The 17,124-nt window shown below is 44.8% G+C and overlaps 1 protein-coding gene across 2 annotated transcripts in view; it reads left to right on the plus strand.

Annotated features, from left to right (window-relative positions):
- The first annotated feature begins 497 nt into the window (after positions 1–497).
- PPP1R14C (protein phosphatase 1 regulatory inhibitor subunit 14C) overlaps positions 498–17,124 on the plus strand; it is a 51,894-nt gene continuing 35,267 nt past the window's right edge. Inside the window, exon 1 of one of the 2 annotated variants that reach the window (XM_051615528.1) lies at positions 498–918. In XM_051615528.1, the coding sequence (XP_051471488.1) occupies positions 640–918 (279 nt within the window). In that variant the 5' untranslated portion in view covers positions 498–639. The remainder of the gene's footprint in view (positions 919–17,124) is intronic. The other variant, XM_051615527.1, reaches the window with a different exon arrangement.

Raw genomic sequence — 17,124 nt, forward strand, 5'->3', positions numbered from 1 at the left:
TCCCTGCGCTAAAACCATTCATCTCCGCTCCCACCCCGGGGAGAAGAAAGCGTTTGAATGCTGCAGATATACAACACGTATGAGCGTCCAAGGCGTGGCGGGGCAACGCTGCGTTTCCTTAAAAGAAAAAAAGGCAACAAAAAAGCAGAAAAAGCCATAAGCCACTCACCGGCCGGAGCCCCTGGGGAGCCCGCTCCCGGGAGCGCCCCGCCGGCGGCACACGCCGCTCCGGGGACAGCGGAGCAGCCGCCCCCGCGCTGCGCGGGCACCGGGCCGGTGCGGGAGCTCGGCCGCCGGCGCCGCGGCTGCCCCGGGTGCTCCGCGCTCCGCTCCATTGCGTGGCAGGGACGCGGGGCCAGCTCCGAGGGGCGGGTCGGCGCGGCGGCGGGCGTGCTCTCCCGGGCCGGGCCGTGCCGGGCCGTGCCGGGCCGGGCCGCCCCTTGGCTATCCCCGCCCCCCGCCGGTTTGGGCCCAGCCCTCCCGGCGGCGGGGCCGGCTGCGCCGCTGTGCCATGAGAGGCTTTAAACGGCAGGTGCGGGGGAACCGGGCAGACGCGCAAGCGGCGGCTGCTGCGGCCCGGCGGTAGCAGCGGGCGGGCGGGCGCCTTTCGGCTGGGCGGGAGCCGCGGCGGAACGGAGCATGTCGGTGGCGACCGGGAGCAGCGAGGCGGCGGCGGCAGCAGCGGGAGGCGGCGGCGGGAACCGCGTTTTCTTCCAGAGCCCCCGCGGCGGCGGCAGCAACGGCGGCTCCGCCGGCGGCTCCGCTCGGGAGGACTCGGTGTCGGCGGCGGTGCAGGTCCAGCAGCGGCGCCACCAGCAGGGGAAAGTGACGGTGAAATACGATCGGAAGGAGCTGCGGAAGCGGCTGGTTCTGGAGGAGTGGATCGTGGAGCAGCTGGGGCAGCTCTACGGCTGCGAGGTGCGGGGCTGGGGTGGCGGGGTCCCCGGCGCGGCTGCTGCCGCCGCAGTCCTCCCGCCCGCCACCGCTGCCCGCGCCCCCGCCATCCTTCTCCCGCCCCGACTCGCGTTTCGGCCGCGGGCACGGGAGAGCTGTCACCGCCACCTCCAAATGACATTCCCGGCCCGCCGCCCCCTCCCTGCTGCCGCCCCGCGCCTCCGCGGTGCCCGGCCCTGGGGGAGAGGCGGACGGTGTCCCCAGTCTGGCGGCGAAGGGGGCACGGTGCCTCCTGTCGCGCAGAAGGGGTGTCCCCCGGCCCTCCCGGGGTGAATATGAGGGGACCACCCTTTGGGGACGGGCGGCGGCTACCGCAGGCCGGCGCACGGAGCGGCCCCTCTCCTTCCGAGGGAGCCCGGCGGCTGCGGTAGGTGCGGGGCCGGGCTGCCTCGGCTGTGCCCCCCGGGCGGTGTTCGGCCGGGGGTCGCTGTCCCTGCAGGCCCCCGGGGCAGGGTTGGGCGGGCACGGAGGTGCCTTCCCGGGGGTAGGAGGAGGGTGTTGGTGCCGGTGGAGGCGAACTGGCCGGAGCGGAGAAGGGGGTGGGGGTGCGGTGCTGTGCGGGGGCGGCGGCTGGTGGGGGTGGGGTCCCCGCTAGACCGTGGTTTTGTGTTATCCTGGCTTCCAGGAGCGGCGTAGATAATTAGGCAGGTAAATTTAGTGGGCAGCTGGATGACTGGAGTAAGAATCGAACGACTGGGGGTGGGGGTTGTATCTAATTTGTAGGAATGAAACCTCATTTTCTGTTTCTCTGTGCAAAAAGTGAGTGTTGCCAGCAGGGATTTTCTTCTGTAGAAGACAGTTAACAGGAGGATTTTTCAGTATTATCCAAGGGAATGGTAACTTAATTTCTACATAGAGATGGCAATGTTGTAAGTAAAGGAAGTACCAATGCTTTGTTTTGTCAAAGCTTCATTAGAAAGGTAGACCTTCTAGTCCCCAGAGTATCCTACCTCCCTGTCACCTTGAGTATTTGCTGTTATAAAGGATGACAATGTTAGTGTAAGCTGAGGTTTGCTTATACTTTTCCCATCTTTAGTCAAATTCACTTTGTTAGAGACTTCTGAAGTGAGATTCGTTGAAGGCAAATAAGAATTTTGCAGGTAACGTCTCTGGAGCCAACCTTGTATCCCTGGGCTCCTGGGTGTTCTGGAGCTAGGAAGGCAAGAGCTTGACAATCCCTGAGGTGTGGATGTGGGAGCCTAAATAACCAGGCCTAACTATCTAGCATGTACATAATAAAAATATTGAAAGAAACTTCCTTTCATCTCAAAATCAGTTTATCAGAAAATTTGTCAGAAGGACTTGCCCTTATAAAAAATGTGCATGTGACAAGTTAAACCTCCTTAACTGTTCACATCCATGAGCTAAGGGAAGAAAGGATATAAATGGAAGCTCTGGTTAAAAATAAGCAGTTGTTACTCTTCATCTTGGTGTGACATGCTTCTCCAGCCTCATGATTTGTTAGGCCACATAGCCTAAGGGCTGCAAGGATTTCTTTGAGGTCAGAACTACTTGTACAACTGCTTGTATGAACTAATGTTTTTTGTCTGCATAAGCTAATAATGTAGTTAGTAGCTGGCCTGCTGGTTCTGTTGCCTCTGGTTTGACTCTCATTGTTCAAAAAACACCAGGCCTGCTTGGGCTGTGTGATTTTGACATATAGGCATAATTATTCTCTATACAAGAAAGGATATGTGGGACCAAACTAAGGTCCAGAGAGATCATTGCTGCTCTTTACATTACTCAAATAACTGGCTTGTTTAATTCTTCTCCTTACTGTGGCTGCTGCCTCAGACCAAAATAGAAGGTGGTCTGCGTTAAAAGGAGGGCTCGTTATTAAGATGTGGGACCATATATGGCTGTGTAAAAAGAACTTGTTTGACAGTTTGGTTTCTAAGGTTACTTTTAAGGTAAAAGATGGTTTGACACAAAAGGCAACAATTTTTTAGCTTTGAAGACTGAGGGCAAAATATTTGCAGCTTCTGCTCTTTGCCGTTATACATGAACTCTATCCAGTGTCAGCATGGATGACAGTAGTGAAAAGGTCAAGCAATTAATATGCTATCAGAATAAAGTTGAAGATGCACGATGAGTGTAGTGATTAAAGACATTAGCAATTTAATGCAAGATGCTTTGCTTGAATTACTTTTAGGCTTTCAAACGTAGCTCTCGGGCTGAAGCTTAATCACCTATGGATACGGTTAATAACCCTGTCTGAAGGCAGGTTGGGGAGGTGGGAATTTCTCACTTCAATTTATGTGAAAGATCTACCCCTCCTTCCTGTTGCGATGACATTTAAGCACTCAAATAACTTGAAATCTTCCAGAATGTCAGAAATAGCCATGGAATTGCTAATTCTGGAAGAGCTAACCAGTGTCAGTGTTTCATCTCTATTCTGATTTGGAGCTCTGTTTCTAAGGAGTAAAGCACTCCATTCCTGGGAAGAGCAGAAATAAGAAAGTAGCGGGTACTTGCAGTGCAATGCCCTGAAAGTCTGGAAGAAGACCTGGGTGTCTTTTTGTGGGATTGTGTAAATGTAGCACCTGCTCACTGTTTCCCATTAAAATAATGTTTTCTATTAAATTATGGTGAGATTCATCAGTGAGTGGGCACTTGCAGGAAGACTCCCTTTATTCAAAGCTGAACATGTATTCATAATCTCTCAAGTACTTGCAAGTTAAGTCAGCTCTAAGCTTGTCTTGGCTTGGTGACAAAAGTTTAGGAGATAAGGTTGGGAAACAAGGAGGCAGATTTGTTTGTGTTATTTTTCTAGTGGATCTTGTTTTCAGCAGTACAGTTTCAGTTTTAAAAAGCTGGGTGCCAAGCAGGATAATGGTTTTTGCGGGGGGGAGGGAAGCTGTTTAGAAAGAGCTCTTTGAGACTATTTTTAATGCTGACAAGAGATCCATGAGACAAAGATGAGCTTTAGAGAGGTAACTTCTATGTGATGCAGACTTTAGGGGTAAAAACTGGTCTGAATGATAAGGGGTTACCCAGGTGAAAAACTTTAGTAGGACCAGAGACTCTTAGGATTATTTGGCACCAGAACCTGTCAAGGTCAAGGGCTTCAGGTGAGCATCAGAGTGGCTGTTTACTCCTGCAGCAGCTTCATTAAAACTGTTCATACTGGTTGCAGAAAATGAGGTTGTGGGCACAGATTAGTATATTGGAAATGCAGTGCCTTAATTGCAGGACTTGAACTGACTTCAGTGTTGACCTTTACTAGGTATCTTGTTTCTAAAAGTAGTTTCTCCACAGATGCTTCATGTTTTGGGCTAAATCCATTATTGGTTAAGAATTGCTAAATAATGTTGCACAGAGCAACTTGCATCATCACTATTCATTCCCTAATGGTTTGCAACTTGTAGTTCAGCATGAAAGTGATGACAGTCTAGTTTTCCAGATGTATGATCTGTGTTGTCTGCACCTGCCAAACTTTTACAACTTGATCTAGGAAAATATATCTGGATTTGTCCCCAGAAACTGTTCAGCTTTACAGGTGAATTATTGTGCTCAGGGGTCCAGCCTATCCACAATTACAGCATTTGCTATAAATGGCAGAATGCTGGTAGAATGAGTGCATTGAGGGGATGCAGATTTTGCACATCATTACTGAACAGTGAAGAAAAAATTTGCTTGTGCTATGGATTTGGTCTTGAGTATTTTTAATGTAGAGACATACATGTACAAATCAAAAGAGCCCTTGTATTTTGCACTCTAAAAGTTGAATGTAAGACTTGGCTTGTAATATGAGATACTGATTAGCTTAGTTGGCTAATAACTATTTTATTAGAGTATGTCTAATCAGGAATGGAAGGCTGTGCTTGGCAAATGTTAATCTGGAAGTAACAGGGAAGAATGTCCGAGCTTACCTATTTTCCATTCCAGGGCAAAATATCCTGGAATTCTATTAAAAAATTCAATGTACAAGAAAATATAACTGAAATAGATGTCCAAAAAAGCCCCTCAAGCATTTCCTTAAAGACTAAGTACAGAGCCATGCCAGACTGGCAATTGTTACATGTAGGATTCTTTCATCTCTTGATCCAGGTACTGCAATTGCAAGAATGGCATGAAGCTCTGAAATGGATGTGAGATTTCTTGTTGGCAAGGCCATTAACTTAAAAGGAATAAAAAAGGTATTGTTTGGGTATAGGACGGAAGGGAGCAATTTAACTTGGTTCTGCATGGATTGAGCTCCCTTCCCCTGAGTGTTCTCTAACTGCAGTTTGGGAGAACACCCTCTTGGCTGTTTTCCAGAAGCTGCTGGGATATCCTAACAGTGGCAGTCTGTCCCTAATATAGCATCAGAGAGTCTGTTGGCTTGTATGCACTTCAATATGAACTGGTTGGTGCTAGACAGGAGATCAGAGGAAGGTGTTATTCAGGCTGGAGGGCTAGGTCACAAAAGGAAACACTTCCTAGCCCTCGCTTTCCTCTCTTGCCACTCAACTATGTTGGCTGTAGTGGTAAAGCTAGTGGCGAGGTGTCAGAGGTGGGCTGAAGGTTGTGGGGAAGTTCTGAACAAATCGGCTGCTTTGACTGTATTTCCAAAGTATTTTTTTCAATAGTGAATCCAGTTGCAGACTGATGGGTATTGATGGTCTATCAGGAGCAGTGCTGTGTATGCTGAATAACTAGATGCTGTGAAGGGTGTCAGTTCCTCTGTATTTGCATCTAAGCAGGCACATCTTGTGATCTGATGGGTCTGTTGCAGCTGTTTCTTACCCTAAGATTCAGAACTGTATTTGTATGGGGCACTGACCTTCTGCAGAGTAAGGATCACCTCCTTCAGCCCACTGTCTCATGGGTCAGTGGCTCTGCACACGCCATAGATCCTGTATGTCTGAGGCAGTTGCCATGGTTACCAGTGGTCTGGTTTGCTCTGGGTGTGGAAGAATGCAGAATAAAATGGCACAAGAACTTCAGGGCTGAACACTTACCCCACGCACCCCAAACATCCCATCCTTTCCAAAGGAGCCTGGTCAGCATGCTGGTAAGGCAGCCATGTAGTGAGGTGAACCTAATCAGGTACTACTTATTGTTCAGGCTATGGTGAGGCAACGTTTGAAATTTGTAATTTTTCAGAAAGGTCTTTGGTAAGGAAATCCACCGAATAAAACATTACGGAAATCAACTTTTGCTGACTGACTCTTTAAATAGACCTCCTCTAACTTGGACCAAGATCTCACAAATGTAATTGTGTGCAGACTCCTTTCTAAATGGATCAAAAGTGGAAAGAGGCTGAGAAGGGTCTGAGAATTGGAGAGGGTGTTGCTCCTTAAAAGGATACAAGTCAGTAGGAAGCATAATAAAGGGTTTATTTCTTCAGGAAATCAAGTACTACAGTCAAGATGCATTGGAAAGAAGTACTTAAGAGGTCTACTAAATTGCTGAGAAATGTATTTGGGTTATTTATTCATCTATTGCTGATGTCCAATCTCCATGTTGTACAGAATGAACTTTAGAGCAGTCAGGACAGGAATGCTGCTCAGCATATCCATGTCAGTTGAAGGTTCGCTGTGATCAGAGACCTATAAAGGATACGGGCAACACGGGTGTAGTGAAGGCTTCTTATATCATGTGGCAACCGAAGAAAGGATTTTGAGTCCCAAGAGTCGAAAACAGGAAGCCCAAAATGCCCTATAATAACACGTTGCTGTTAAACAAGCCTTGTAAAATTCAAGCTGCTGCTTTCAGAAGAGGAGTGGGCTTAAGTACCTGTGAAAGTGCGAAACACCTGATGGCTGTGAGGCCAGAGCCTTTTGTCTGCATGCTCTGCCTAATCTCTTTTTGTGTTCTAAAGACCCTAATCTAGTAGGAAATGTACCACCACTCCGCTACTTTTCTCCTTTTTACATGCAAAATTTGCACTACATATGAAAGGAGTTAAAGAAAATTATTTTTGTATTATTTGAGCTTTGTGTATTCTGGTTGTCATTTCTGCACTGCTCATGGTTCACTAATTTATCTTAAGTAGCAGCAAATATTCTTGACTTGTAATTTAGAAGCTTTGTAACGTAAATCTTCAGCTATTCCACAGCAAATCTTTTGTCCTTTCCTTCTCTGTTCAAGACTCAACTGGTCTCTTCACTGAAGCGGTAGGTGTGGTTGTTTTATAGCAAGGCAAAGAAATAATTGATTGCTTACATCACTTAAATTTTATAATTGTATTTCTTATAAACCAGAGCTTTTAACCGTTGTGGCTACAAAGGCTCTTCTGCCTGTAGGCAAATCGCTTTACATAAGAGTCAGTGCTTGATTAGCCAGGGTAAAAAGTGTGGGAAATGGGGAGGGGGTGGAAGAGAGAACATGGATACAATAGAAAAAATGTGGATTAAAAATAAGATTGTAAACTGTTGCAAATCATGACGTGAACATACAGCTGAAAGGGGGAAAAGGGGAATCAATCATTGATCTCTCCCTTTCTCTCACTCAGGTTCATCACACAAGCTCATCTACATTGCTGTTGGATTTGAGTCTATCTTAGATGTGCCTGTACTTGTAGCACAATTAAGCTACAACATGGATGATCTATCCACAGATAGCTGAGAGCTGGTTGTTGTGCTGTGTTAAAGACGCTGGGCTGACTTGTGCCCTGTCAGTCCCTTGTACCGCTGTATTGTGACAGGGAAAGTCAGCGTGGGGTCTCTCCTGTTACAGCTTTGTAGTATCTGAGCTAGACTGTGCTGTGGAAGCAAATGCCTGAAACAAAAAACCTGTTTAAATGAGGAGATTATGTATTTCAGGGCACAGCTGCCTCCTCTTTAAAGACATAGAGACTATTTCTCAATAGCTGTTGGTCTAAATAAAAAGATGCTCCACCTGGAATAAAGACTTGATTTCACAAGTAGTGTGATTGAGGTGTCATGAGACTAAACTAATTCTCTGTTGACCTGTGCCTTGCAAAGGCTGGGTGAACTCTTGCTTGCATTCTCACAGCTCTCCCTTTTGGTTAGCTTATGTCTAGTCACTTAAAAGGCATTATACTGGGCCACAGATCCAACCAAAAATCACCTCACTGGTTTTGTGGTGCATACTACTGTACATGTATGTGGAGCAGCTCTCTGAGAGTGCTAAGGTGCTGATGAAAACAACATGTTATCCCATCTCTAACCTGATTCAGTCTTGAGTTATAGTCACCTTGTCTCTTGTCACCACAGGTGATAAAGCAACAGCAGCAATATTAATCCATTCTTCCAGCAGCCTTGTGTCTTGCCTGCAGTATAAGAAGCTAAGTTCTCATTCTTTCCTTCCCTCCATCTAACTCCAGAAAGGTCTATTTGACAGCACAAATTGAGTAAGTTAGACATGGCCATCCCCCTGTGTCACTGCGACTTTTGGCTGCCTGTCATAAAACATTGGCCATTTCTTTTGCTGTCCCCATGTGTGACACATGGAATTATGGAAGTCAAGATTTCCAGAAGTTATTAGTGTTGGAGAAAGGAGGGGATAAAATCTTAATTGTATGCAGTCCATACAGCAGCTGAAGGACTACATTTCAAAGGTAGAATAAATTTTGCCTGTTAAAGATCTTGGAATGAGGATTTGTTTGGGCAGAGGTACACAACACTGAAACAAATCAAATCTTCTTTGAAGTGATAAGTATATAATTCTGAGAATCATATTTGAATAAAACAATTGTTACCTTCCTTTTTTTTTCCTCTAGGGAACATATCTGTTCTAGGAACCAGTTCAACATGGTATCTTAAACTGTTTTTGGGGAACACACTGATCACAGCCAGAAGGCATCTTGTATCTTTTCGATCCATATGATATTTATCTGGAGCAGTCTCTAAACCTAGAGAAAAATCAGGTGTACTGTAGGTCTTTAACTATTGGAATGCTGGTAGCTTAATTAATTCAATGTAATAACTCTTCTGCATGTGGAACAGGGCTAGTACAAAAGATAGCATAGATTTAAAGTGTCCTAATGGTAAGCAAATAGCTAGCTTGTGCACTGGGGCTATTCTACAGGTGACACTTCCAGTGGTGACTAAGTTCACCATTCTGAGTGTGCTGCCAGTGAGGGGATAACACACTTCAGTTCTGTGTGTTGCACTTCATAAATGCAAATGATGGCACAATCAATGGCTAATGAAAATCCTTTTATCAGACTGTCTTAATAGGCTTACTTCCCAGAACACAGAGTTGGCAGGGGTCTTCTAGGTCACAGGGTCTGCTTTCTCATTTGCAGATAAGCTCTTCTCATTTGGTGTATTTTTTAATGGAGTAATTCAGTTATATGATGTTTCTTTCCACATTATTTCATGAATGTATTTACACCTTTTAGACACTAGGCTCTTTCCTAACCCATTCTTAAAATATAGAAAGACTTAGAAAAAAGACCAGTGCTTGCTTGGAATGCACTTACCTGGACTTTCACTTTGCAGTGAAGTTTAAATAGATTGTAAAAGCACTTTACTGTTTGTCCTTACTCTGGGCATCACTGTGCTCAAGTGATGACTATGGCAGAGGAGAAGTCCTGAGACGTGGTGGTTTTCCTGTTGGCCACTAATTACCTTATAACAAAATGTGCTCACTAATATTTATGGAATTAATTTAGCAGTACTTGAAAAATGTGATGTTAGCTGCTCAAGATTCTAACTTGCTTTAGAACTTGTATGATAACTTCTTTGAAGTAGATATATGAACTAACTGTACCATGGTACAAATGATATTTTTTCTGCTTTAGGTGACAGATATATAACATTGACACTATTATTTTAAATGCAAAGAGTGCCTTGAACTTTTACAATTGGTACCTTCACATTTTAAAAGATAATACCTGTAGCACATGCTGGAATTTTGTCAGAAGAGAACTCCAGATGTTCTTCAATGAATTCTTGGGTCTTTTTGGTTTTGTTATATTGGTAGTAAACATGCCATTTTAGGCTTGCTGTTTCAGGTGTACTGAGGTAAAACTGCTTTGTCTTCTTTCTTAGAAAGTTAACAGAACTCCCTAGGTTTGGATTATGGTTGAATTCCTCTTCTTAATATTGAAAACTGAATCCTCTCTGAGTGTAGAGACTAATGTGTGGGGTAGTGCTAGTGGGGACTAGCTCACTGGCAGCCAGAAACAGCTCAGCTTGTACTTCAGCTGTTACTGTAGTACTAGTTTACTAATTGGCTTGTAAGTATCCAGCTGCTATTTGTTTATAAAGACCAAACTCTTACACAGACTTGCTTTAGTGTCTTAAAGTAATTCTGATAACCAAAAAATGCATTTATATGAGGAAGCAAGATATCAGTTCTTCATAATGTGGAAGCTGTCTTGTCTCAGGTTGCCTGCAACAGAGGGTTCCAGGACTACTATAAAGGCAAACAACTAAACAACATCTGCCCTTTGTCTAGTTTTTCAGTAGGTCTCTGAACAGTTTTTCCTGAGTTGTTGTTGGTTTTTTCTTTTTGTTTTTTAAATTTAAAGTTGTCATGTTTTGGGCTTAACCCGACATCAAAAAAACAGCTGTGTGGCCACTCACTTCCCCCTTCCTCCCCTCACTGTGGGATGGGGAGGACAGAGGCCAACTAGAAGCTCACTATTCAAGACAAAGGACAAGGAGGGTTCACTTGCTGACTATGGTCAAGGGTAAAACAGACTCATCTTGGGGAAAAATAATAATTTATCACTAATCAAATGCACACAGGACACAGACACAACAAAGAGCAGTGCTTAAATATGTTGCCCCCACTCCTCCCTTCTTCTCTGGCCCAAATTACTTTGTTCCCAATTTCTCTACCTCCTTCCCTTCAGTGACACAGGGACAGAGGATGGGTTTTAGAGTCACTTCAATCTGGTGTTCCTTCATGCCCTTTCCTCCAGGGGAAGGTTTCCTTACAGTCCTCCCCTCCTTCCCCATGAGGTCCCTCCCAGGGGAGAGAGTCCTTCATGAACCTCTTCAGCATGAGTCCTTCCCATGAGGTGCAGTCCCTCAGGAGCAAGCTGCTCCAGCACAGACTTCCCACAGAGTCACAGGCTGCTTTGGGAACAGTCACCTCCCTTGGCACAGGGTCCTTCACAGCTGCAGATCCAAGTCCACAGGCTGCAGGTCCACACTTGCCCCTCCTGGCACCTTCAGGGAATGTTCTGCCATCTTTCTCCACGAATGCAGGGGGAATAGCTTGCCAGCTCCCCATGGGCTGCAGGGGAACTTCTGCTCAGGCACCTCCTTCCCCTTCTTCCTCACTAACCTCAGGATCTCCACTCTGGTCCTGCTCTCACCTCTCCAGATCAGCTCCTCTACCTTGCACTCTTTGCTTTCAGGTGTTTTATCAGTTCTTTCATATGTTATTTGTGGAAGCGCATCAATTGTCTCTAGCAACCTGGCCTTGGCCACCTGAGCTGGGGGAGCTTTTAGTATCTTCTTACAGGAGCCACCCCTGGGGCTGCTCCCCACTACAGAAACTATGCCAGAACCAAACCAGCACTAAAGTTTGTACCCAGTTTCACCTTAAAATAGGTAATGATTGCATTTGATATTAGAGTCATTAGCTCTTACTGTGGTTTAGTAGTTTGCAGCGCATTGGATGTAGCAAGTGGAAGGAGGCAGGACTGTGTGCCAGAATCAATTGTTGGAAATCTAGTGGTGAGAAGAAGCACTGGAATCAAGCAAGGGTCCCATACAGTCTTTAGCTCCCTTCTCTCAAGGTTTGTTGTCTTTGGTGGGATAGTCATAGCAGATTAGCCCACCTCATACATCTGGACCTGTTGGGTGAATTAATTTTAAAGACCTCTCAGGCATTCTTCTATCTTTCACAGTCTGGGGACTTGTCTGGGGACTGGTGTCTCTGGCCCTTTGGGAAGAGGACAGTCTGCTATAAAGGATGTTAGAACTCCTGCTGATATTTCTTGACACCATTGGACCAGAGCCAAAATACATTGACTGCCAGTTCTTGGCCTGCCTGCTCAAAATTAGCATCTTGGTGAGGGAGAGGTCTAGTAATCATCACTGTGTAGAGCACATGGCTATGCCCGGGCACCACTTGAAGGAATGACTTGTTACAAATCATGAGAAGCTCTCCAGATCTCTTACAGACTAAATTTCTTCATCAAGAAGATTGCATTGTTCCTAGACTCTGCAGGGTGCAAGAGCGCTCTTTTTGGTACCACTGTATAAAACATTTTCCCCCAGCATAGAAGGCAGACTTCTTGTCTCCCATGTCAAATATGACAGGACCTAGTACTTCTGACTAAAGAAATATTGGCATTTAAAAACTGTATTATTCCAAGCAATTACACCTTAATTGCATGGTGAGACAAAAATGCAGTGAGAAGGCCATGAGCGTGTCGGACACTTGATGTATCCACTTTGTAGGAATCTTACTGCTGAAGTCACTTTACATAAAGCTTCTCAACATAGAGAAAATCAGTATGGGAGACTAACGTTGTTTTACGGGGCTCCTGAAGCTGAGGTGAGGAGGCCTATTTAGAGGTCTCATTATCTCCTGTGCTCTTTTCATGTGTTCTTACAATTGCTCTGATGGAGTAATTAATCCTTGAAGTGCCCCAAGAGGTGAACCTGCTCAATTGCACTGCTGTTTAGTCTGAATTCCCAGAGTGCAGAGGACCTGGTGTTGATCCATTTTGGTTGAAATGTTTTCTTAAAAGTGTATTCCTTGGATCTTTTTCACCTCCACTCTTAAAATAAAGCAGTCAATCTGTCAAATTTGACCTAGCATGGAATGGTCCTAGTCACTAGGGGTCACACTAGGAGAACGTGGCCCCACCATGGTGTGAGTGAAGCAGAAAACCTGATGAATCTCAGGATTCCTCTAAGTGTTAGGTCAGCACTTAGGAGTCTTAAGCTAGAGCTGTAGGAGTTTTAGCACTTTCTGAAAGGGAAATAGATCTTTTCAGAGGCTAGAAAGCCAGTTCCAACCATGGTATGTGCTTTCCAAGTAAAGCCATATTAGCATGGAAATGTGAGGATGACGTGCAGTAATTTATAACTGTAGAGGATGCCCTGCATTTTCTCCTGTGTTGTCTAGCTGTGGAGCTCAGAGTGCACTCAAACAGTGCTTCCATGTAGTGCAGCTTGTTCTCACAAGCACTTTTCTTGGACAAGAAGTCCTTTCTTCTGCTTCTTTGGTTCATCGTTGTTCTTTGTGTGGTTGAACAGCACCGTATGAAATTAGATGTTATCAAATTATTGCATTCTTCCCAGGTGCAAAATTATGCACAAATTGCATGGAAGAGGTCAACTGGGCTTCTGTTACTTGGAGGTGGAGAGTGACCTACTATTGTGAATCAGGCAGGTAGGGATGTCCTATGGTTGCTATGTATAAAGTCATTCCAGTGGTGTAATCCTCTAAGTACCACCATTTAGAAAGTTCCCAAGGGCTTAACTTCCTGTGCTTCTCAAGGGTGACTACATACAGTGGTTAAGCATACAACATGTATATGCTAATACCAAACTATTTCTGTCCTGTGTGAAAGTGGACAATGACAAAAAACATGAGATATTCTCCCTATCTGCTTTGGAGTGTTTTGTTTAATAGAAGAGACAACCAAGCGTAAGTTTAACACGTCCTATTTTTATATTGAGAACACAATGCACTTGCTTTGGAGACAGCACTTGTTTTTTAACAAATGTTTTGCTGGGATTGCATCCATGTCATGGGTATGGTTAGGAAGTGCTGAATGCTTCTCTCTTCTCTGCTCAGTGTAGTTTTTGATCAATGCTACTTCTTCATTTAGTAATTTCACACCCTAGTGATTCCTTTAGACTTCTGTAGAGATGCACAAATTAGACAACAATTCCTTAACTAGCATGTTATAGATATTTTTGGATAAACTGAAGTTGCTTTGACAGTTCAGTCATGAAAACAGTAAAATAGTAAAGAGGGCTAAATGAAGTCTAAACTTTAGTGTGACTGGGTGTCAGTTCCTTCTCTGTGACAAGACAGTTGCAAAGTGCAAGATTTTTTACTTTCTCTGCATCATTATGCAGAGGTGTATGTATTTTATTTTTTTTTTAATTAGCCTTATGGCTAAATAGAATGATGTGCTGTATTGTTATTGGCAGTTATTTTTGGGGAAATAGGTATTTTGGTGTCCTAAGACCTTTTTCTGTAATCACGTTCTTGCCAATAGATATTATTTTGTGTTGTGATAAAAACAATAGAGAGCTGCCACTATTGTAACAGGGGATTGACTTTTATTATTGAAGTTATGGGCACCATGAGGTGTAGAGTTCTCAGAATTCAGAATCTCATGGCATTTGGTCTTGTATTTCTCATGTGCTTGTTTTCCGTAATTTAGCAGCAATGGCATGAACGCCAGAGAATTTGCTGCTCTGCCTTGTGTCTTGCCCACACCTCCACTTGATGGCTACATCCCTGCTTTTATTGCCTGTGGCTCTGGGGTAATTTACCCTCTTAGGATGCATACCACAAGAACATATCTCCTGCTTTGAGAACTGTTCTGAAATTTTAAGTACTTGAAAAGAAGAAGTGATTGGGAACTTTTTTGGGAGCCCTTGTCCTAGAAAGTACAAAGACTGCAGCTGTTGATAGGGCTCTAAGGAGATGAGGATTTTGCCACCCTTCCTCCACTTCAGCACTGCCAGAAAGTGGAGAAGTTCTATGCTGGCAAGTTCTGTGCTGTCCATGTCTTTGATTAGTGGAGAACAAATACTCCTTTCTCCTCCAGAACTTGCTACTGTCTCTGTAATCAGTGGTAGAAGGATATCTACTGCCTTTCAACCACTGGGAAGTGTTGGGTTATCAGGACCACGTATGAAGAGATGGGAGAAGCAAAGGAGAAAATGGAAAGTTGGGTGGACCTGGAGAGGCAGAAGTAAGGTAGAAATAGCCTTTCTATATATATTATACTATGGGAGGCTGTCTGCCTTGTGTCTGATTTTCTGTTATTTTTTTCATTACTGGGTATTTCTCATCCAGATTTGTGGGTATGTGTCCTCACCTAAATTCTGCTGACTTGTTTCTAGCAGCATGAGTATGGGCAGTAGAAGGTGACAATTTGATAAATGTAAGTAATTACTCAGTAGCCTGCTTTCTTCCTGTGCCTGAAGTGTCTGAATCAGCTTGTCTCCTTCTGTCTTTCTCTTCTTTGTTAGACTGTAGACTCACAGAAATAAATATTCACAGTAATGGAGGGGAGAAAACTTAAGCAGTCAGGGGCAGTAGCAACAAGGAGATTGACAGAACTTTTAAGTTTGCTTCTCTTGCTCTGGAAGCTGCTTTTGGGACAAGTGGGTACTGGGATTTTGCGTTTTAGGAAAAGTTGTTTTGATAATGTTTAAAGCAATGCCAGTGTTGAAGAGTTCACTGGAAGTGGATTAGAGGGAGAAGTAATGCAATCACTATCAACAACTGCTGGTGTTTCTACAGTGAAGTGAGGTCTGAAGGCACATGATGTATGCAAACACTTCTAAAGAATTTGTGCAATGCTTTTGTGACTTGTGCATTGGATGTGGGCAAGTGCTGTCAGGTACACTTGTGCCACCTCACTCCAAGCTTATCACTAACAGGTGAAATAATCTTTGTAAATGGCTTTTCCTCAGACTTTTCTGGGCTGACAGTTGTTCAGTAAGATAAATTGTTGGCAGCCATAAGGAGTTACTTATGGAACAGGAACCACCAGGTCCAAATGTCTGAGGTACATGATATAGCAAAAATGAAATAGTAGACAATTTTGAGCTGATCTTCTGCACTCTGTACTTCGTAGAGGCATGTTATGAAGCAAATTCTTAGTAGAAGCAATTTTCCATTTACCGAACCCAGCTTAACACTTACTTAATTTTAGTACTTCAACTATGGTGCAGTTAGTCTCAAAGTGCCCTGTTCACCCTGTCACATTAAGGCGTCTGCTGTTATTCCAGACTAGTGCTATTATCCTTTTGACTTAAAAAAAAAAAAAACTTTACAAAAAGGCAAAACCTGAACTATACATGCAATTATTTCTGCAGTGCTGAATAGGGGCACTGGGGATGTGCTTCTGAAACACTGTGGAAGACAGGCTGGCTGTGCCTTGAAAAAGCTGGTTTCTTCTCTTCTGATTTTCACAGCTGCAGAGTTACAGTCATAAGCATAAAAGCAGTGAAGTTAAGAGTATGTCTGACTGTCCTCCCACACTGATTTGTTCTTCATATTGACTCCATCCTTTATTATTGTTTCTTTTAGCAGTCATCTAGGTTTTTTATTTTTTAATTTTTTTTTATTTTGTGTTTCAAACAATTGGTTAGCAAATCAATGTGAAGAAAGTTGTATTAAAACCTAAATGCCTCAAAATACACAGACAAAGCAAAAAGAAGGGAAGCCATCTGTGAGCCAGCAAAGACTGGCTCGCAGAGGAGCTTTGCACAAAGCAGTTGGCTTTCAGCTGCTATAGATGAGAAATTTTTGCTTGGTTTAGGGTAAGGAGAAGGGGAAGAATAATAGCAAGCAGAGGATGTGTTACAGGAGGATAAATATATTGCGAAGACATGCCCATTTGGCATTACTCTGACTTGGTGTTTGAGATGCTGCAGGAAATAAGACATGGAGTGGAAACTCAGGGAAAAAGGAACATGATCTCTCCCTTCTCAAATCTTATAATGCTCAATGTGGAGCAGCAGTGATGCTGAAGCTGACTTGTAGTTAAAGCAGGGGTACTACTGACAAGGCTGGTGGCTGGCAGCAAAGGAAAGAAAACTGGAGTACCCTTGGAGAGAGGAGGAAGGGCAGCAGCAGCCTTGCAACTGGCTCCGTAGCGCTGGGCAGGAGGTGTTTCTTGCTTGAGCTCAGCTGGGGATGCTTCTGTTGCTGGCTGCAGAAATAATATTTGGTGAGATTTTTTTTTTTTCCACTATCCATTTTGTGCAGTGGTCTTGCAGCACTGTGAGTGGCCTGCAGGGCTGCCGGTTGTCCTGTGTGCTCACGTCACAGCTGGGCCATGCAGGTTGCTGGGCCAGACAGGGCCAGACCCAGACATCAGGCACTTTCCTGGGGAGGGGCTGAAGCTGGGCTGGCCTGGCTTGGTGGGGCCCATGGCCAGGCAGGGCTCTGGGAAGCTGGAGACTGGCCCTGCTGCTGGGGCAGGGGCTGAGGGTCCCGGGGGCTGCCATGGGGTCTGGGGCAGTGGGTCTCCCTGGGGGGCCAGGCAGTGACAGTCAGGGCTGATGGTGCCCTGGGGCCCTGGCCCTCAAGTGAGTCTGGCTTCTGGGACTG

This window comes from Apus apus, chromosome 3, assembly GCF_020740795.1.
Source record: "Apus apus isolate bApuApu2 chromosome 3, bApuApu2.pri.cur, whole genome shotgun sequence".
Classification (NCBI taxonomy): domain Eukaryota; kingdom Metazoa; phylum Chordata; class Aves; order Apodiformes; family Apodidae; genus Apus; species Apus apus.